This window comes from Ptiloglossa arizonensis, chromosome 5, assembly GCF_051014685.1.
Source record: "Ptiloglossa arizonensis isolate GNS036 chromosome 5, iyPtiAriz1_principal, whole genome shotgun sequence".
In the NCBI taxonomy this organism is placed as follows: domain Eukaryota; kingdom Metazoa; phylum Arthropoda; class Insecta; order Hymenoptera; family Colletidae; genus Ptiloglossa; species Ptiloglossa arizonensis.
The window spans coordinates 25,318,356-25,340,854 of NC_135052.1; the positions used below are offsets into that span (position 1 = coordinate 25,318,356).

A 22,499-nucleotide genomic window follows, 5' to 3' on the forward strand; every position below is an offset into this window, starting at 1 on the left:
ATACATACATATATATATATATATATATATATATATATATATTATTTACACACATATATTATTTAAAAATATATACAATTTACATATATATATTATTAATATATTTACATAACGTAAATCAAACCGATTATAAGTTTTTAAGATGACTCCGTCGAAAAGTTTTAATTTTTCAAAAAAAAAAAAAAAACCGTCAACTAACGTTTCAAAAGTTTTTCTATTCGAAGCAACAGTTCCCCACGAAGAGTCAATCGCTTCGACGGCGTCCTGTTAGAGTCCAGGACACATTCTGTCACGATCGAGACAGGCGAGGTAGTATATCTCGCCGCGCGCGACGGAAAGGGGCTCTTCTGGTTGGGAAATTGTGATGTGAGAAACGGTGGACAGGATACACCGATTACGCAGGGACGACTCCCGGATCGATTTCGAGCCGAGTAATCTTCCACTTTTCTGTTCGCAGAAGCGATTAGGGGAAAAGGGAGCCGTCGATACAGTTCTATGGCCACGATACGACAGTTTCACGGCACCGAGTCTCTGCATGTCTGCAACCGTGTTGAGTCGCGTCGTGTCGCGTCAGTCGTTCTCGGAAATTTCATCGCCACTGACTGCGGCCACGCGCGATCGATTCCCCGCTTTGTCTCTCTTTTCCAGATCGTCGACGTTCCCCCTATCCCGGTGTTCCACGCCGAGCTGTAATAACGTTACGTAACCAGTTTAAGAAATCTGCCCATTGAACATTAAGGTTTTCTTCTTACAAGATCAATCAACGTGAAAATACCTCTTCATCGTAACTGCGAACGAAGCAATCTATACTCGAACCAAGGCTGTACCTAGTTATTGCGACGCCTCGGGGCAGCAATGAAATACGTAGACAGACCATACGTAGAGGCATAATACCTTTTGTTCTTTTTTTCTTCTCTTTCTCTTATTCTTCAACCTTTCATTGCACTCTTATTGTACTATTCGGAAGGTTAAAGTAATAACGCATACTCAATTCTTAATGTATAAAATCTTGGTACTACGAAGAGATGTTATTCTTATATACAGATGCTTTGCATTTTAGTGAACAAATTTTGATCTCGAATCTTTGAGAAAGTTTTTCTTCTTTTTGATTCTCGGTACTTTTTTCTTGCAAATTAAAGACCTGGAATAAATAAATATTGGAAAGTCATTTTGTTTTTTTTGGTGAAAATGAAACACGATTTTTCCTATATAATTATATTCCTATATAAACATTTTATTAAATTATATATTCTCCATTTTGAAAAACAAAATTTCCGAACAACTTAATACAATCGCATATTGAATTTTCAATTGTAGTACTATTTTTAACTGTGTTCTATAATTATGTTACTTTCGTTGCGAGTTAATATTACGATGTACGAGAATAAGATTTTATTTGTTACATAATTTACTCTACGAATTCAGCCGAGTGTTTAAAATTATTCTCGCTGTCAAGTTGTCAGAAGTCGGTATTTAGCATTTCCAATTAACAATTACTGTCACAGTCTTTATATTTTACCGTATACACGTTTTGCAAGAAACTGTTGGCGAAATATATTATATTGCGCCATAACTCAATCTAATTTCCCCTTGTTCGGATTTCAATAGTGCATTCGCTCGACGCTTTGCAGCGTATCGCGCTGTAACGCAAATATTCAATCCCCGTTACAAATTAATGTAACCGGAACCGCATTGAAATATAAATTACGCTCGAGGGAAAAACTGTGTGCTTGCGTGGTAATATGGTTTATTGATAACTATGAAAAACAGTAACTCGAAACTGTACCCACCGAGATAGTTTGTTCGTAACCGTCACATTTTCTATATTTTATACAACGAAAGAGTCGAGTATGGAAAACAATGTGAAAATTGACAGTAAAGGAACCCGACTTATTTACAACGTAAAAGTTTATCCACCTCGAAACATTTCCACGACAGAAAATGTCTCTGAAGAATCCTGTCAACGCGTTAACAAAACTTTCATAAAGGTACAATGAACAATAATACAAAATTTACGTCACGTCGCTTTCAAGTTTAGCGACACACCCTCGCTATTGCCCTACCTCGCTTATAGTATTCTCGGTGTCCCCTTCACCGTCTTTTTCGAGCTCGTTTAAGCTCGACATTACCTCCAATTTCGAGAATTCTCTACCGACCCTCCATTCAAGACAGCTGTGTCGCGGTCGATTAGTCGCCTTGAAACCGAGGATTACCACAGATTCGTTCCCTTCCGTACAAGATCGAATACACGCTCGCATAATTCTCGAATTATCTAACAAATCGGCTCTAGAGATTCCAAACAAATCGTTCTCACCCCCAGCGTTATTATTTCGTCGTTGTAAAAACAGTTTACCGAGTCTCGCGGAACGTCGCCGTTCTCGCAAAACAGTTCGCGAAGATTATCGTCTCGGGTGCCGTGCTTTAATAGTTCCCATTCGTTCCACGTGATTACTCGCTTCTGGGGCTGCTTCCCCAGCGAGCGTTTCCTTAATCGACTGCGACTGGGTATTAATTACAATTCCCTTCGTCACCCCCCCCCCCCCACCCCTCTTATGGTGTACCGTTGCGCCCCCTAGACGATACCAGATCGCGTTTCCAGGGAAAATTAATCGGTGCGAATTAATGGAACACGGCTATTCGATTTTCGAGCGCCAACGTTGCCAGGAGTGGGGATAGGGGACAGGAGTGGAGGTAAGGGATAGGAGTGGGGATAGGCGATAGGAGTGGGGTATATAGAGCGGGAGTGAGGAGACTAGAAACGCGCGGAGAGGTGGATTCGTCGAATGAAACGTTCGAAGAAGAATTCGAGGAAAAACTCCACGGTCAAAGGACTTCGATAAACTATCGCGCGAAACGGAAAAAGCTCGGTGAAAGCCTTGAGAAATAGGACGAGTTGGAAAGAGGGAGATAGCGGAAAGGGGGGTGGGGGGACAAGAGAAGAAGAGCGCTACATTATTCTTCTCCTTCGTCGTTTCAATATCTCCGAGGACGGATCAGAGGTTGAACCAGGAAAAAAAGGGAAAATAAACAGAAAGGAGTCAGCCTCCTGGTAACGAAAGGATTTGCTTTTCTTCCGGTCCCTCGCCCCACCTACTGTTCCGCTGCCGGTCTCCTTTCACCGAAAAGTCGAATCCGTTCTCGATCACCCGTCACTCTATACTCGTGAAATTTTTAACGCGCCTTAAGGGACCAGGAGCTCTTCGAAATGGTTCCTCTGTGCTTTTCTTGTTGTTTGGTAATTCGAGAAATAAGGGGGCAGTGAGTGCAGTCTTATGGGGAAGGGGTAGGGGGATTATTGGGAGGATACAACGTGTTCAATGTAAATGTTTAATATAAATTAGTAGGCACGCTAGGAGTACAGATATTTGTGATCATTTTTGTTGAAAAATTTATTCTCTTTGGAGTGAGAATTTTTTAATTTTTTAAAACGGGGCAAGTTTCTTAAGAAAAAAATATCTATTTTGCAGAGAAAATCAAGTTTTTGCAAAAAGTATTATAAAATTATACATACGGTGAATGATTGAATTATTTTGAAAACTTGGAGACTGAATAAAAATTAATTGAATGTTTGGTCGTGAATGGAATTGAAAATGCACTTAAAATGGTACTCTTGTTTTGAAAAGTCGAAAATGATACTTTTGTTTTGAAAAAAAATGAACTGTTATATTTTTAGCAACATCTTTTAAAACTTTTACAATATAAAAATATATATATATTTTTGCATCTATAATTATTGGAATAGTAATAAAAATCCATAATTAAAAAAACAAAAATAAACAAATTAAATAAATGAGTATTGTAAACATATGAAACTATAGTCGAGGCTGCTGTTTATATGAAAAAATAAAAGAAAGTGTATATACTTCACCATTATATATTATAGATATAATACTACCGAAAATATAAAATATATATTTTTTCAAAAAATTCATAACAATTTGATCACTCACTGTATTTGCAGTATTTTCTCAACATATTCACCACTAACGGTTGAAAATCGTTCGTCTGTTTACATTTATAGTGATTTTGATTTAATGTAGCGCACGTTTTTAATTCTATGCAAATAAAGTGTATCAAGTAGGCCAACTGAATATTATCAATCGTCGATGTGTCAGCATGTTAGCACGCGTTATGCATCTGCGACACGCCGTTTCTCGTGAGAGACCAACCTTACGTAAGTATACAGTGGTGTCTCGTATAATGTTTGAAAATCGAGTTCTGCCAACGATCAGTATGCGAAGCATCCTCGCGAATATGCGAATCTTGGATGCAGCGAAGAGCAAAATTTTATTTCAATAAAGGATGACGAATAAAATCAACGCACAGAGATTGATGGACGAATAAATGAATCCTCGATGCAGTCAGAGGCGAGTGAAATTTTATTTCAATAAAAAATTATAAATAAAATCAACGCGTAACGATTGATTCGTCACGTTCATTCATTCGGTCAGTGAACTTTTTATCCATTTATTATGTTCGTATACAATATTTCATTCTACGGTTCCAATTTTTATTTTTATTTAAGGAATAAAAAGTTATTTCTTATTTATTCGCTACTCAAAACTTTGTTAATAAGATATATATGAGATTGTTAGTTTATTACCATAATTGAGAAGAATTCACTTGTATAAACAAGTAAACACGTTTGAAAGGAAAGAGTACACTGTTATAGATAAAAGGAATAAATACATAATAAAAAGAACCTTGCGAATTTGGTTCATAAAGATAGAAATAGAAACATAAAAAGAATCAATAATTGTACAATAGTTGTTACATATAGAACATATTCTACAGATTGTGTAAGAGAGGGCAAAGCAATATGAACTCTTAGGTAAGAAAGTACCGATAAACCTGAACGGTTTAGTGTGAACATAAAAGTTAATACTATATATTTGGTATTGTACAATCACCCGTTATATACATTGGTTACCGGTCGGCGTGACGCATGCTGTTACATGTACGTACGTATACGTAAAATTCAATGTAACAATACTCACATTTGTTTAGGAATATCTCAGAAACTAAGACCGAGTGGCTATTATATATACAAGAGAAAGTTGTTCAGAATGTTGACTTTCACAACATATTTCAATTTCGTGAGAATCGGAAAGGTATGTAAATAATTACCGAAATTTTCGTTCGGATAGAAATTCTACCCATATTTCTGTATACAGCGCTCGACAAGTCAATGCGATTACTCGATCGGATTACTTTTCATTTACTTGTTAAGAAATATTTCTTTGTACAGTTTAAATTCTAATGCTTTTATTCAACTAGTAACGGATAAAAAGAAGGTCCTTTTTCGTTCCAAACGTTTATCTGGATAAGGTTATAGAACTGGTCGTCCAGGAGCCACGCTTAGCTATCGCGTTTATTCCACTTCCTTCATTCGTAGCGCTCCTGGTAGGCCCGGCGTCGGTGCGGTGGTGGGGATGTCGGAGATATCACGAGTGTTGTTACTTTGGCTACCGCGTCGGCCCGAGTTACACGGCTCTGAATAAAAATTCCGCCCGTTTCTGTACGCAGAGAAACTAAGTAAGTCGAACGAACGCACGGATTGGAAATTCGGTGAACCAGTGAAGAGTTCTCGGTCTGGATTTCGCCGTGTCGACGCGATTTCAAGAGAGAGAGAGGCGCTACCAGAAGGTTGGTCGTGCATGTTGCAACTGCAATTCGTATCGCGGCCGCTTCTAGGAAAACGCGTTGTCCTAGAAACCTTCCCCCACCCCCCTAGCTACACGGTGCGTCAATTCCAACGTCACTGACGAAAGCTTCGAGAACCTGAGGGAAAGCGTGTTCCTCGTATTGTCTCGCGTTATTCGTGTAGGCGGTTGAATTCGTAATACGATAACGATAACCGTAATTGTTACCGTCACCGTGACATTCTGGTGTAACGTTGCGCCGCATACTGAAACCCGGGAACAGTAGCGCTTCGGTCGACTGGAATGGGCCTTAACGATACACATTTAGTTGGCGCGCGAGCGTTTACCGATAGAACCGAGAACGAAAAAAACAAAACCGGGATTATGGTTTTTTTTAACGTAATTTCCTTTGGAAAAATACGTGCCCCTAAAATGGATTGTTAAAGTTAAAGTTCCGTTGCGAAACAGAATTTTTTCGAACCGTGCCTTTTGGTCTTGTAAATGTTATTTTTTCGGGAACTTGAATTTCATTCTAACGATAAATTTGAAAAAAAAAAATTCTGGAAGGATTTAGGAAGGATTTAGGTTCTTAAGGAAACATAAGAGCATTCGGTCGAACTATTATAATAGCTTCCACTATAGAAAAGCAATATTATATTCGGGTCAGAAAAGACCCGAGTACTGGAAGTCCTCGACAAAAAACTTGTAGATACATATTCGACGGTACGACGAATTTCTATTTGTCATCGAACAAAAATATTCTCAAAAAATCGTTATCTGTCTTTAAACGTTATTTATATACGCGATATTGTGTATTTATTAATTTTCCATCTCGCGTACTACTTTGCGAATTTTTTTTTTTTTACACAGTATCGATAACTCGTATCGACCGTTAAATACGTTTTACATTCGTTCGTTGTAATTATTTTTCATTATACCAAAAGGCGTTCATCCGTCGAATAAATAAATGAATATTTCACGATCGTTTCTGGGAGCCTCGAAAAAACGGCTCGGGAGATTTTCACGCGCCTCGATCGCTTATACGGCTTTAATTAGCAGCTTGGCTACTGGCTCGAGCAAATAAAAGTGCACGCGATCAACGCCACGATCGTGGCAGCTTGTAAACATCGGTCTGACTTTTCATTACCTTTAATTAGTTGCTTTTAAACGGCGAGTCGGTTCACCCAAAGGGAACTCGTCGTCGTGTCTCGAGAAATTCCACGATACGACGCGTGATAGCGAATGGTGGTCTCATGGCAAATCGATGTCTTGGCGGTTAAATCCAGTTCGGGATTGGACGATGTAGGGACACCGTTTACCAGGCGGTGAGGAAGACTCTTGCACGGATTTATGACACAAAACCTGACGTGGTCAAGATCGAAGGGATTTTGTATAAATTAATATAAGTGTCAAAATTGAAATTTTCTTTTTTTTTCTCTAAAATGTACTGTGTGCCAGTGAGAATACTGTAGTATACAATATGCAATTTTACTTTATAAATAGTTTGCTAGGAATTGGTAAAAGATAGTGTTACTATGTGTACACAACTCTGGATGCAATTTTTTTACATACATACTGTACATCTAGGTACCCAAGCTGTATATGTATGGGGCATTCTACCCCATGATTGGGGTAGAATGCCCATATAGGAGTCGTAAATACTTGGAGATACTTTAAATAGGTAAGTGCAATCTTCTCACACGTATACTGTACATCCACGGAAAGAACTATAACCACATACTTTGTATAAGATTGAACGCATGTGTAGAGGAGTCCTAAGTACTTAGAGATTCTCTAAATAAACAAGTGCAATTTTTTCATATTTATACTGTACATTCAGGCGTCAAACTGTAGTCACATACTCTAGAGGTAAAATGCACATATAGAAGAGTTCTAAGTACTCGGTGAATTTTAAAATAGGCAAGTGTAATCTTTTCATATATATACTGTACATAGAGAGAATCAACTGTAGCCACATGCTCTATGTGAGGTAAAATGCCTATATAAGTAATCGTAAGTACTTGGGAATTCTTTAAATAGCCAAGTGCATTCTTCTCACACGCATACTGTACATCCTGGGGGCCAATAGTAGCCACACACTTTACACGAGGTAAAACGCTCACGTGGAGAAGCCCTGATTACTTGAGGATTCCTCACTCTCTGAATCACAATCTCCTCGTGCATCGTACTGTATATGGGTACACAGTACTCTGATCAAAAGTTTCTAGAGCACGGTGGTTAGGATAAAGTAATTCCCAAAACACGAAGGTCTTTCATGCCCTTATACGCTTACCGTCTGTCGCGAGGAATCTAATCGAATCTATCTAGATAACCTAAACCCAGTGAGTCGTGAAATCAGTCGATCCTGCAAAAACTCTCACTAACTATTGGGATTGGATGGACAATCAGGACTCGTTGGTAGATTGAATCGGTTGAGAAGCACGAACGACGCGGATAAATCTGCAGTTCGAAGTTTGTTGAATCCAAAAGCGTGTTTGCAGCAACCGTGACAAACGCGCGTCGCTTGATAAATCAGCCCAAAAACGACGAGCTCATATCCAACAGGGCTTGCATTATAGAGCCACGAATTAGCAACGAAAATTTTCGTGCAGCGAATTTTCACAACGATTACACGCGTAATTTCCGTCCTGGCGAGACTCGTTGTTTTCCCGTGAAAGGTTCGCCAGTTCGAACCGGAAATGCCTCGTTCTCGTCGAGGATCGATCCCGTGAACGAGAATTGTTTCCAGGGTTACCCTGATAAAATGCTGATCGCGATTCGCTGCAAATTAAATTGTTCGCGGGCTCCAACTTTTTGCGCGTACCTCGTGGGCGGTGGGATGTACAGCCTGGCTAAGAGAGAGTTGGGTTGGGGGTGGGGGATGGGGGGTGAAAGTAGGAGACAGGAAACCTTGGCTGAAAATAGGGCAGACAATTCCTTTTTGTCGATATTAAATCTTCGAAACTGTCGATGACATTTCTTTGTTTACTGAAGTCTAATCTTTAAGGAATGTATAGCCTGGCCAAGAGAGAATCTCAAAAGGCGAGCCTTTTGTTGGGGTAGGAGGAGGCAGAAAACTTTGGTTAGAATATTCCAAACAATTCCTTTTTGTCGATATTAAATTTTCGAAATTATCGATGACATTTCTTTGTTCACTGAAGTCTAATCTTTGAGGAATGTATAGCCTGGCAAAACGAGAGTGAGTTTCCAGGACGCGCTTGGTGAAAGTGGGTGGAGACAGACACCTTCATTTGGGGAAGGGTAAATGGGTACCTTATAGCCTATAGCCTGGCCAAACGAGAATGATGTTTCCAGGACGTGTTTGGTGAAAGTGGGTAGAGACAGACATTTTTATTTGGGGAAGGGTAAATGGGTACCTTATAGCCTATAGCCTGGCAAAACGAGAATGAGGTTTCCAGGACGTACTTGGTGAAAATGGATGGAGACAGATACCTTGATTTAGAGAAGGGTACATGGGTACCTTTGTGAGTTAGAGCTTTAATTTTAGCTCACAGACAATCACCTACAATTGATGTAGCCCAGCCAAGTAAGAACGAGGTCTTTTGTACAAGTGGCACGTTCCAATGCCCAAGATACAAAATGACAAGTGGAGGTGGATAGGACTCCGCACCGAACACTCCCTCCGGTTTGCGCATGCGCATTTCAAACCTTGTTCTCGCCCGACCAGGCTGTACCGTGAAAACTCTTGACCAGTGTCCAGCGTATCTTCGTGCACCTGCTTCTTCCTTCTGACATTTTTACTATTTCCTAGCGTCATTAATAACATCTTTGGATCTGGCTCGAAAGTTATCCTCTGTCTTTCCTACTCTTGATACACAACTGAACTATATTTCATTAGAGGTAGTGTTTTTCTTTGTTAGTCAGCTTTGCTAAGTTATTTACTTTTGATGAATAAGTAGTCTGGGTCAGATTGGACCCACAGTCTCTATCCTTCTTTATACAACATTTGTTACGTACTCCTACGTGGCCCTGATGCAACCCTTTCCAATACTGTTTGCTCCTTCCTTTTCACTAATTAAAATAATCTTACTGTCCTCGAAAATAGAAATTCTCTACAATATTATCAACTCACGTCGCTCGGACTTAATCGAATCCAAGATTCGTTCACCATTTCCGGAACATTGCAGGACGAGTGTATCCGGATTGTGCCAAAAAAGTATTAAACGATCGATGACGGATTAAGTCCCGAAGAGCCCCGGATGAAATTTGTTTCGAAATTTCGTTTCGGTGATCGATCGGTTACACAAGTTCAAGTTAAGCCTGTTATCGAGCACGGTGGCTAGGCCACTAGCCGGACGCGAATCGAACTATCGGCGAAGTGTTAACGAAAGCAGATTTTTTATCAAACGTGAATCCATCTTGTCTCGTCGTTCACTCCCAGGATTCGATATCAGATACATCCATGGGTCGACGATTTTAATAACCGTCGTTTTTTCACCGTCGACGCCAGACCAGCGGAATGAAATTACCGTTCGCGACCTTCGTGTCCCTCGTGAGCACGATCGATAGCGAACGGGGAGATTATTCAACGACACTCTCGGAAAAACCGTTTCCATGGAAAACCAGAGCGAACTGGGTGGCGACAAAGCGCAGACCAACGCGATTTCGTTTCCCCCGTTGCAACAAACAAACGACAGTCAACGATCCGTAGCCGTGGCGGTCCCGCTTCATCCCGACGGGTATTTCCTGAAAACTTTTGCCCTCCGGAGCGGATCTTCCGGCGCCACTTCAGTCACCAACTTCATGGAAAGCTGAAACCTACGTGGAAGACTGTGTTTGCCTTCTCCCATCGTGCGGTTTCATCCGCGTGGTACAATACTCGGTGTCTCCGACTTGGACGAGTCGAAGTGTTCACCAATCCTTAACGGTGCAGACGGTTAACGGTTGGTAACAATAATAATAATAATAATAGGTCTTTGTAAGATTGTCTGCAGTCGAGAGCAAAGAAAGATCAAGTGTACGTTCCTTGCAAAGATAAGATAGGGAGTATTATCAACCCTTGGAGTACCAAGATCAGATGGTCGAGGTTCTTCACCAAGGAGGATTCTTGAAAGAGTCTTCATCGTTACACAAGTCATTGATGTAGTGTCTTTGTTTGAACATCGATTCCATTGATCGTGACAGACTTACTAAAACTAGTATGACGATTTATCTATTTCACCATGACCAAAACATTTGTTATTTATAGTTTAGAACGGTTACAAAGATAAGGTAGGGAGTATTGTCGACCCTTAGAGTACCAAGATGAGATGGTCAAGGTTCATGGAGGGTCATAGTTCAGTTCTTCACCAAGGACTCTTTCTCTCCTTGAAAGAGGAGTTTCATTGTTACTTCATTGTTACATTAGTCATTATTGTAGCATCCTTGTTTTAACATCAATTCCATTAATCGTGACAGACTTACTAAAACTAGTATGATGACTCATCTATTTCACCATGACCCAAACATTTGTTATTTATAGTTTAGAACGGTTACAAAGATAAGGTATTGTCAACCCTTAGAGTACCAAGATGAGATGGTCAAGGTTCATCACCAAGGAGGATCATTGAAAGAGTCTTCATTGTTACATTAGTTATTATTGTAGCATCCTTGTTTTAACATCAATCCCATTAATCGTGACAGACATACTGAAACCAGTACGACGACTCATCTATTTCACCATGACCCAAACACTTGTCATTTATAGTTTAGAACAGTTCACTCTTATCACTTTATACTCTATTTAGAGCTATCCAAGGCAGACGCGATCACGGTATCGAATGACTCATTTTCATTCGTTCGAACGAAGATACGCATTGTGCACTCTGTGCTACTGGTCTATTTCGATACGGTTTCACCTCATTACAGATTTTTCGGTGGGTTTTCAATTTTATTGCAAAAATCATCTTACTTCATTTCGTCCTTCTTTGCCCTTACCAATTGAGACTAGTAATAAAAAAGATCGAAAAATTTCAAGCTAAAATTATATTAAGTTGTTCGAAAAGTCGTTTTGTTTTTTTTGGTGAAAATGAAACATGATTTTTTTAAAGTTTACAAACATTTTATTGAATTATATATTCTCCATTTTGGAAAAAATTTTTTTTGGTAAAAATGAAACACGATTTTTTTAGAGTGTGCAAACATTTTATTGAATTATATATTCTCCATTTTGGAAAAAATTTTTTTTGGGTAAAAGTGAAACACGATTTTTTTAGAGTGTACAAACATTTTATTAAATTATATGATCTCCATTTTGGAAAAAAATTTTTTTTGGTGAAAATAACACGATTTTTTTAGAGTGTACAAACATTTTATTAAATTATACATTCTCCATTTTGAAAAACGAAATGACTTTACGAACAACCCAATAACAGAAAAATTACTTTATTCGATTATTAACAAATTTACTTCTACTTTCTCTCTGAGTAATATTTTTAAAATTAGTAATGTTTGTCTTTTACCATTACGACACTCTTACATGATGGTGAAACTGCTCGTAGCTCGTTTAAATAACGAGTCGCGCATACTCGTTGCAAAATATCAAGAATCATAAAGCACCGAACGAAACTTCTTCCCCAATATTCACGCCACTATGAATATTTATAATTTTTACAACGAAGTTATTCTCATCCCTGGGATCGTTCGTATAAAATGTATTTACATTATCGGGATAGCTTGAACTAGATTTTCGCCAAGTTGTAAATTTTTATCAACGTTTGAGTCGTCTTGTTGCAATTTCAAAGCTCCTTAGACGCCACTGTGCGAGTGACGGGTAACTCGATTAGGTAATTACGTATGCATTTCCACGTAAACGAAGGGCTGTCAGGTAAAGGCAAAGCGTCGTTGAATCTTCGAGTCGATTCCACGAGTTCCCCTGCGATATTACGGAGACTGAATTTTCGTCGGAACATCTAAAATTACATGGCAGAGAGTCGCGTAGAACTACCACGTGGAAATACTTCTGACGGCTCGTCATTATAGTTGGGATTTATGCTCCGATTATGCAAATCGTCGAGAAATAACTCGAACAATGCCGCCCCTTAGAGATTGCGGGGTCCGGAGCAACTAGAAATTGCGGGGCCCGCTATTTCTATTCTAATATAATTAAAAAGTTCTCAGATAACGGCCGCTATAGCGTGTATAATGCACTTGAACAACCTATACTTTCAGGGAATTATATTTTACGACACGTCTCAATTACGTCGGTATAGTTTTTAATCTACATTTACCAACCGAATATAAGATGTAAATGTACATTAAACAAAACTGAATGCTTGGACCGGTACAATTGCATTCGTTGATTTTTTATAAAATAATAAGTGCATTTCCACTGTTCAGTGTTTCCAACTGATCCTGTAAAGAAAGACGACGAGTAGATACATTAAAACTACGACGATCCAAAACGATAGCGATAGAGTCAAATATTCAGTTAAAAAATTTTTAATTTCAACAGGGTTCGTTTTATCTTTGCAACAATGGCGTCGTCGGATTAGCGAGGTTCTCCCGAGTAAAACGAGTCCAAACACGGCACAAATCGGAGAAACTTCGCCGCTGTTTATTATTTTCAAAATTCGGACTATTTAAATTTGAAGGAATCAAGTTCGTGCGATTTGCCTCGTGTTTGTACTCGTTTTACTCGGGAGAACCTCGCCGATTCAACGGTACCGTTATCGTTAAGATAAACGCGAACAAATGAACAACAATTAATTTCTAGAATAAATAATCGTCACCCAGCGGTTCGTTTCGCGATGTCGGCGCACCATCGATCGTTTCGATTCGCAATTTCTTTATTTACCGCGACGAAAAACTCGAACTCGCATAAATCAATGGGGTTGGAGGCTGGTTTCGCGTTTCCCCGTATATCCCTCTTGCGTCACGCGAGGATCTCGATTCCACGCGGATGACTCGAATGTCGCGAGTACTCGCGGTTTCCATTTCGCGTCGGAGGGTTTCTTCGTTTCGCTTGAAATTTACGATCGACGTCACCACGGAGCGACCGTATTCCGAGCTTCGGGCCACGAATACTGGAATCGTCCCCTTTTATTCGAATATCCTACTCCAACGATCTGTTAAGGACATTGAAATCAACCGTGGCTCCGATACCGAGTAAGAGACTGGGAGAACATCCGTGAAAGGAGTCGGTAGGTATATATATATATATATATATATATATATATATATATATATATATATATATATATATATATATATATATACTGCTCCAGGAAGATGATAATTAATCAGGACCTTTTTCTCCGATTGCTTTTGTTCGGTAACAATCAAGCTCCGTTATAATATCAATAAATTTTTGCCAAGCGAGAATTCTTTCTTCTGCTTTTAATTCATACAATTTCTCGTAAAACGTAACGTTTGTTGTATTGTAATTTTTTTTTTTTTTTTTTGTACTGAATTATTAAAATTCGTGCATAGAATTTTGCGATCTAATATTTATGAAACATAAGTGTGCAATTTAAGTATCATAGCTTATTATATATTATACAATTAGACTAATATAATTTTCTTTTTCACTTTTGTACTCAAAAATTCTTTTTTTTTTTATTACAGGATTTTTCCTTGTTTTAATTTATTTGAAGTATTTCATTGCTCCTGAAAGATTATCTTGTATTTTTTTTTTTACATCGTGTTTTTTTCTTTCTTGAAATTTAATTACGTTTAAGTAAATTTTGAGCCAAAGAGACGTTTCCTTGCGAGGAAAAGTGCTTCATTGTGGCGCGAGAATTGAATTCCTTTATCTCTGAATGTTAATGCAATGTGAACACAAGGTTATTTTATAATATAAATTATTGTTGCGCTGCGCAGTAATTGTCCTATTTTATCTTACGCTATTTTAACGTACACGAATGTAAAACAATACGCTAAACTTCCACGGAATGTGTGCACTTATACGTAATAATATATTAATACCATTGCACTAGTTCATGGAGTATATTCTGCTTACATTTTGCACATATTCTCGTATTAGCATACGCTATAAATACATAAAATCCGTGGTCTAATAATAACAATTTTATTAACGACTTGGAGACCCGTTCAAACACGATAGAATAATGTATAACATTAACGACAGAATAGATAATGCGTTTGTAAATAGAGACACAGAATGGTCTCATATAAATGCAACGAAACGATAAATTAGAGAAATGGAATGCAGTTTTCGAACAGAGACTTCGAAAGTGCATAACGAGCAAAACAAGTTAATATTCTCGCATAAAGTATCAAAATAATTGTAAATATTCTATTTGTAGTGTTATTACGAAAACTTCTAGAGCGGACATTGAAATTTATTACACTTGACAAACGTGAGCAACCAACACGACGATGTGTATATGTTGTGTATGGAGAGCATATCAGGGGCTATATATCAGTGCTGGATCGTTTGCATATTGAGACGACGCTTGTTAAGATTATATCTACTCACCGGAAAATCAAGAACATGTGACTTTTTCTATTTGATAAATACAGGTAAATAATCTCCTAACGAGATCGCGTATACCGGGTGAGATCCGATGAGTGCACAAAGTGAGAATTTAAAAGTTTACGGATTTTCAAAATCTATTAACCGTGTTGACGATCGTAATATGTTATTGAAAAATAAATTTTATTTCTTCGACAGTTGGAGTGAAATGAAAATTGTTAAAAATAGAAAATAAATCAGAATCATCGTAACACCAAAATTTTAGGTACTATTAATAATAAATTGAAGTAAGATGATTATTATCGAGTGAGAATTGTTAATTTTTATTAATTTTAATTGTTAATTTTTATGTTAATTTTTATTGGTAATTTTTATTATTAATTTTATTTGTTAATTTTTATTAATTTTAATTGTTAATTTTAATGTTAATTTTTATTGTTAATTTTATTTGTTAATTTTTATTAATTTTAATTGTTAATTTTTATTAATTTTAATTGTTAATTTCAATGTTAATTTTTATTGTTAATTTTCATTATTAGTTTTATTTGTTAATTTTTATTAATTTTAATTGTTAATTTTAATTGTTAATACCGAATCTGAAATTGTGAGTCGGTCATACGGTTGGCTGTGAAAGAATAATTTAAATAATTAAAAATTATAGTAATTAAAATTAAATAGTTAATGATTAAAGCAATGATTTAAGCTTTGTTAAACACGGTAGCGATATCGTTTTCGTGGAGCAGCAGCGCTGCACCGCTTTTTCACGCGACTCGGAGAGTTTAAGAGCGTGAAAGCAAAGAGTGGATGAGAGGTGTGGCGTAACGAAATGGCAAACAGCTCCGAAAACGCGACTTCCGAGACTCGATGGATAAGAGAGCTTTCCCAAAGCTGGCCGAGATACTATTCGCGCCACTTCTAATTTATTTCCCCGTATACGCGGGCTTTTCAGTCTAAGTAACACGAACGTGTTATTTACGCTTTCAAATTTTGCGCGATTGACTCGGAGTTAGTTGAAAAATATAACGTACAATTTGGACACTTACAGCAAGTATCTAATATACAATAATTGTTTAAAAATTTCAATGTTTGCGTCACACGTTTGCACGGTTGGCTCGGAGTAAGTTGAAAAATATAACGTACAATTTGAACACTTTGAGCAAATATCATATGTACAATAATTTTTTAACAATTGTTTAACAATTTCAATTTTAAACTCGGATGCACGATAATTTTTAGGGGCAATGAAAAATACTTTAAATAAATTAAGACGAGCAAAAATCCTGTAATAGAAAAAAAAGAATTTTTGAGTATAAAAGGAAATTAGATTGGTCTAATTATATAATATACAATACACTATGATATTCAAATTGCAGACTTATGTTTCATAAATATTAGATCGCCAAAATTGTATATACGGATTTTAATAATTGCTCGCGATAGTAATTTTCACAATTAAAAATGTACATCGGTGTATATACCTCGTTCGAGAAAGTGAAGTTCCAAATACGCATGCATGAACCGATAGAAGGGATCAGTGCGGAGCACCATCCCCCTCCACTTCCTATTCGGTGTCTTAGGCACAGAAGTGTAGCAATACCGCGACAGCTCTCCGCATGTCCCGCCTACTGTGACGTCGATTGGCCTGCAGGCGTAGCCCACTGACCGCGCGTGAGTTGAAACGAGCGCTCTGGTTCGCGAAGATATCGCTCGCCCCTCCTCGCGCGGAGTGAAAGTTTCTGTCCCCGCCCACTTCCCCCAGGCGTCTCCGCGCACCTCACTCTCACTTGGCCAGGCTATACATTTCTCAAAGAGCGGACTACAGTGAACACGGAAAAGTTGTCAATAACAGTTTCAAAAATTCAGTACACGTAACAGCTCACTGAATGTGCGCACTGGAACCTTCAAACGTTGACTAATTACTAAAATAATTAAAATCAAATGTTAAAATTAATCGTACAAGTCGGCCTGGGCTTTTCGCGATTTCAGAGTGGTACGCTGCGGTTCGTTTGTAAATTTCCTCCCTTCCATGGAGGGGAGGCGTGACTTGTCAATAATTCTAGAAATTCTCCAAGCTAGCTGAACCTTTCCACCTTTCTATCTTCACATTCGGGCTCTTCTCTCGCGGAACGAGAGTATTGCACGCTGGGTAACCGTGTTACCGCACTTGCCCGCCTCGAAATGATATTTGCATTCGTGGAACTCCGTGCTGCATTTTCACGGGCTCCCGTTCCCTGTGATGCACACCTCGATCAATGAAGAATTTCGTCGTTGCCGATAGAACGATAAAACGACAAAACGGTGGGAATTCAATTTTCGAGAACGATAATGTACAAAGATTTATGTGCCCCTTAGTGTAAGGGAGTCTACCCTAGCTATATATCGAACGTTTATAGTTCCTCTACGTTTTATAGTTTTTTTAAAAATAATCAGCACACCTGTGTCTAGGTGCCAGAGAGGGGAAAATTTTTATTCGAACGAAACCGATGTATAATATATAATATATTCGTGACGTCTACAAAGTGAACAATTTTTATCGGAATATTTAATTTTGCAATTGAAATTCTAATTGTTCGAAATTTTTATGCGGATAAAAATTTTGTCAATCTTTTCCTGGTCTTTTGAATTCTGGTCAGAATTAAATCAACTTGTCGATAAAAGATAAATCACTTTCGTTGCAACATTTGTTTATAAAAATATAAATTGAACGATTAAATTATATTTCCGTCGATCGAATAAACCTTTACACAGAGCAAATAAATAGTTTTTTTTTGGTGAAAATGAAACACGGTTTTTTCAGTATAAATGTATAAACATTTGATTGAACTATATATTCTCCATTTTGGAAAAGGAAACGATTTTCCGAACAACCGAATGCTTATACAGAGTGTTTTTTCGTCACTGTATATATTATTCTCTATTTCTGGCGCGCGTTCTCTACTTCTCGAACAGATGTTCAGGCTGACGTAACAATGCACAGAGAAGGGGTCACTGCCATGGAGAGTGACCTTGAACGACCAATACTTTCTACCGCGTGAATAGTTGGCGCGCAGCATGGCCCGGTTGGTGTCCCGGCGAGTTAGCGTTCCGCGCTCGGTCTAGATAACCTCGTATAAATATAATAATGCGTGGGCGGCAGGTGCGATCGATGGATCCGCTCCAACGGCTCGAAACGTTTCCCCGAACCGTAAACATTAGGAAGGGAGTTCGTGGAATGTTATTTCATGGTTAACACGCGTCTTGGGTGCGAGCTACATATGCACGCCTCCCTGTTCGAGGAACAGGCTCGCTGGGAATTCGATTGTCGTCTCTTGGAACATTCCCCTTATAATGTGTCTGTCGGTGGTCGTTTGGACAGGCCGTGAATTTATCGCGATTTCGAACTCTAGGATGATCGCATGCGTCTTTCGTTTTCATCGTTGTGCTATTTTCTGAACGTTTCTATCGCTATCGCTCTCGCGAGGCTCTAGCCTCCGTGGGTTGTTCCAGAGGCTCGTAGACCGAGTTTGGATCGAGTTTGGGTTGGGTGAGTATTATAGCAGTATACATATGGACTATTTTGTAACCTTAGAATTTTTTAAATTTAACACTACGACTAAAAAATTCTCATTTTTACTTAATGCCACGTGTTACAATATCTGGTAAGAATAATTATAATTGTTGCTTAGAATTTTTGAAATTTAATTCTTCGACCTGGATATTTGGAAAAATTGTCCATTTGTACTTAATGCCACGTGTTACAATATCTGGTAAAAATAATTATAGTTGTTGCTTAGAATTTTTTAAATTTTATTCTTCGACCTGGATATTTGGAAAAATTTTTCATTTGTACTTAATGCCACGTGTTACAATATCTGGTGAGAATAATTATAATTGTTGCTTAGAATTTTTTAAATTTAATTTTTCCACCTAGACACTTGGAAAAATTTTTCATTTTTACTTAATGCAACGTATTACAATATCTGGTAAGAATAATTATAGTTGTTGCTTAGAATTTTTTAAATTTAATTTTTCGACCTGGATATTTGGAAAAAATTTTCATTTTCACTTAATGCAACGTGTTACAATATCTGGTAAGAATAACTATAGTTAAAATATATTGATTTCTTTTTCTAGAGCACCTGTTACATTTCGAATCTTGTTAAAGAAATTTACACATAATTTCGCTCATTATAATAAATAATATAAATACTATTCCACATATTACCACATTTAGTTGCACCCTCGATTTTCCACTTATTGTGTATTTTCTACGGATACTACCCAAGGGTCTTTACCGGTATAATAATAATAATTCCTGTATCAAATTATGATCGATATTTCATAATTTCAGCCGAAATAAGCGGCCCCTTAATCTCCGTGCCGAGCATCGAAATTTGGTAGCATGGAATTTCTCGATCATCGATTAATTTAGGAACAGAAATGGGTAGAATTCTTGTCTGCGTAAAAATTTCGTACAACCACAAGAGATAAATAATTTTGATTGAATCATAAAATCAAATATTCCACAATTAACGAATAGAAAAGTTACACTGCCCGATCGAATAAATGTTAATAAATACATTGGTTTTGTTAGAATAAAAATTTATTTGTAAACAGGATTAAACGTTCCAAATTGTACTTCTCACCGTTTTGCAGAACGATGAAAAAGAGATCCTCAATGCAATATGCAAAACATTAAGTGTAGACACTCGATAATTGTGAAGATATAAACAATTCAAATTATATACGATGTAACAATTGCATATAATATAAAAACTTGCGATCCTATAATTTTTTATCTTTTATTTACAAATGCATAATTTTTTCCTTGTAAATGAAACGATAGATAGGACTGTAAATATCCAGATAGCATAATTTAGTATTGCACAGAAATTTTTTTATAGAAGAATATAATTGTAAAATCGAATCGATACCGTTATTTAGTATTCTATAAGAGTGTTATTTAGTACTCTATAAGAGTGTATTACTTCTTTTTTGCAAAAATAGAATTATAAAATTGAAACGATAGCATTATTTAATACTATATAAGAGTGTCATTTCTTTCTTAAGAAGAATATAATTGTAAAATGGAATCTATTATTTAGTATTCTATAAGAGTACACTTCTTTACAAGAACATAGCTATACAATCGAATCGATACAGTCGTTATTTTTTCTTCCATTTGGAAGAATAGAATTACAGAATCGAATAAATTATTGCTCTTCGTTGGTCGACAATTATTCCCAATCAAATTTCCCCCTCCATTGGGAGAGCTGGTAGGATAATTATCGTCGCGAGAAAAGCTGGGGAAGAAAGATGGGGAGACACGCGATCAACGGTTCATTACTAGGATTAATAAGCGAATGCTATTTGCGAAATTGCGAAAATACCTCGAACGACGATCGGCTGTTTGTTCGCTCCTCCCACTCCGTCGTCCCTCCGCCCCGTTCCCCCACCACCCGATCGTTAAAGCCCGGATTTACGGCCGCCGAGCAGGGTTACAATTATGCCGGTGGACGTGGCTTGAAGCGACGCTCGAAAAGAGGAGCAATTAAAGAGGACTAAGCCGACAATTATACCGGGCGAAAGTTGATCGGCTATCATCCGATAAAATACAAATTCGCGAATGGGTGGATGCCGCGCTGGGCTACGCGGGCTCGAGCGACGCCAGCGTAATTAAAAGCGCGTCGGTAATTAAAAAGCGTCGCGCGAGTGGGAATTAAGGGATACACGGGGGAGGGGGAGGTGGTCTGTAATCGCGGTGGAAATGCTCGTTCCATCTTACGCCCGGCAGGGATTGTTTCACAAATACACACATATATAGGGTGGTACCTTTTCGTCCGTGCGACGTTCGAAAAAAATGCGAATTCCACGCTGCTTCTTTTTGGCAGTATATTATTTTTTTTTTGCTTTTTTTTTCTACGTGAATGTGAAGTCGTGTTTTTTTAATGTGGGGGGGGGGGATTCGAGGGGAGGGGAGTGCAAGGAAAATTTTCAACGCGAAAGAATGTCGATGACTTGGACAAACTTTTGATGGAGAAAAATGTAAATTACTCGAAGAAATGTTCTATAGAGAAAAATATACTGTTCGAAGGATTTTTTAATTTAGAAAATGTGTGTTTCTCGAAACACTTTTCAACGTAGAAAAATTAAGTGTGGAGTAATTTTTGACACTTAGAAAGACGAAGAAAAAAAATTTGTCTATAAATTATTTTGGATAATAGACACTTCATTCAGAGTGTGGATATTCATAGATTGCTTAAAGGATTTTTTAATCTGGAGAATGTGTGTTTTTCAAGAAACTTTTCAACGCAGAAAAAAATGAAAAAAAAGAAAAAAGAAAAAATGATTCTTTGTCTATAAATTATTTCAGATGGACGCTTTTGGAAACCATTGATGTAAATTGATACAAAATTGAAATTCTGTAAAGTCGAGCTAGGAACAAACTGTCACGTGGGTGGGTAACATTCTAATCGGTGTATGGTTTTCACCGCGTCGCGTTTGAAGTATGGTTTCGCGAAAGGAAGGTTGGTTAGTCACTTGCATCTTTATTAAAAATTCTTATTCAAAGTATAGTCGTGGCAAAGACTCGTAAAACCTTGTTTTCAGAGCTTTAATAAAGGAATTTCCTATGGAAGGTGAACAATCGGTTTTTCGGTGGAGAAAGCAGCTTATGGCTGTCGACACCTGAAGTCTACCAGAGTAGACTAGAATATACTCTTGGTAGACAGTACTTACCACTCAAGCTGAAAGTCACCAATCAGCTTTCTTATCGATACGAATACGACGAGTCCTGAAACCGAGCTGATCGATTCGTCACTGAACTAAATATACAATGACGCTATTCTGAGATGGTGAGGGGAGATAGTAGGTAGAGAATAGTGACTGTTCAAGATCACCGGGTAACGACCTCTCCACATAATCATTATTTATTTACCCCATCTATTTCTCGTCTCCTCGCTTTGCCTCGACAACTCTGGGAGTCGCATTCTTTCGTTTACGTACTGTACGCAGCTGTAAAGAATGCTTTTCAGTGATTCTTTGTCAAACTGGATTTTCGAGATAGCGATTAGTGTGCATGACACAAAATCCTGACCAATAGAGTCAAGTAACATTTCCAAAAAATTCTGATCGATACATCTGAATTCCACCCAAAGGCATTCTTTTCAGTTGCGAACTGTACATTCCAGGTGGAATTTCGTTCACAAGACACTCAATCGGAAATTAGTCCTCGACAAATAGTGAAATAACCTTCCTCGGAAAAATTCTAATCGATACATCTGAATTCCACCCAAAGGCAATCTTTTCAGTTGCGAACTGTACATTCTAGCTGGAATTTCGTTTACAGGACACTCAAAGAGAAATTACTTCTCGTCCAATAATGAAATAACCTTTTTCAAAAAAATTCTAATCGTTACGTCCGAATTCCATCCAAAAGCATT

General features: G+C 37.8%; 2 protein-coding genes across 3 annotated transcripts in view; one reads left to right on the forward strand and one right to left on the reverse strand.

Moving 5' to 3' along the window:
• The window catches only part of LOC143146885 (interleukin-1 receptor accessory protein-like 1-B), a 301,118-nt gene that overhangs the window by 128,511 nt on the left and 150,108 nt on the right, over window positions 1-22,499 (reverse strand). The window lies entirely within an intron of this gene.
• LOC143146947 (uncharacterized) overlaps window positions 18,333-22,499 on the forward strand; it is a 61,842-nt gene continuing 57,675 nt past the window's right edge. Inside the window, exons 1-2 of the mRNA XM_076311708.1 lie at window positions 18,333-18,413; window positions 18,575-18,601. Coding sequence (XP_076167823.1) covers window positions 18,333-18,413; window positions 18,575-18,601 — 108 coding nt within the window. The remainder of the gene's footprint in view (window positions 18,414-18,574; window positions 18,602-22,499) is intronic.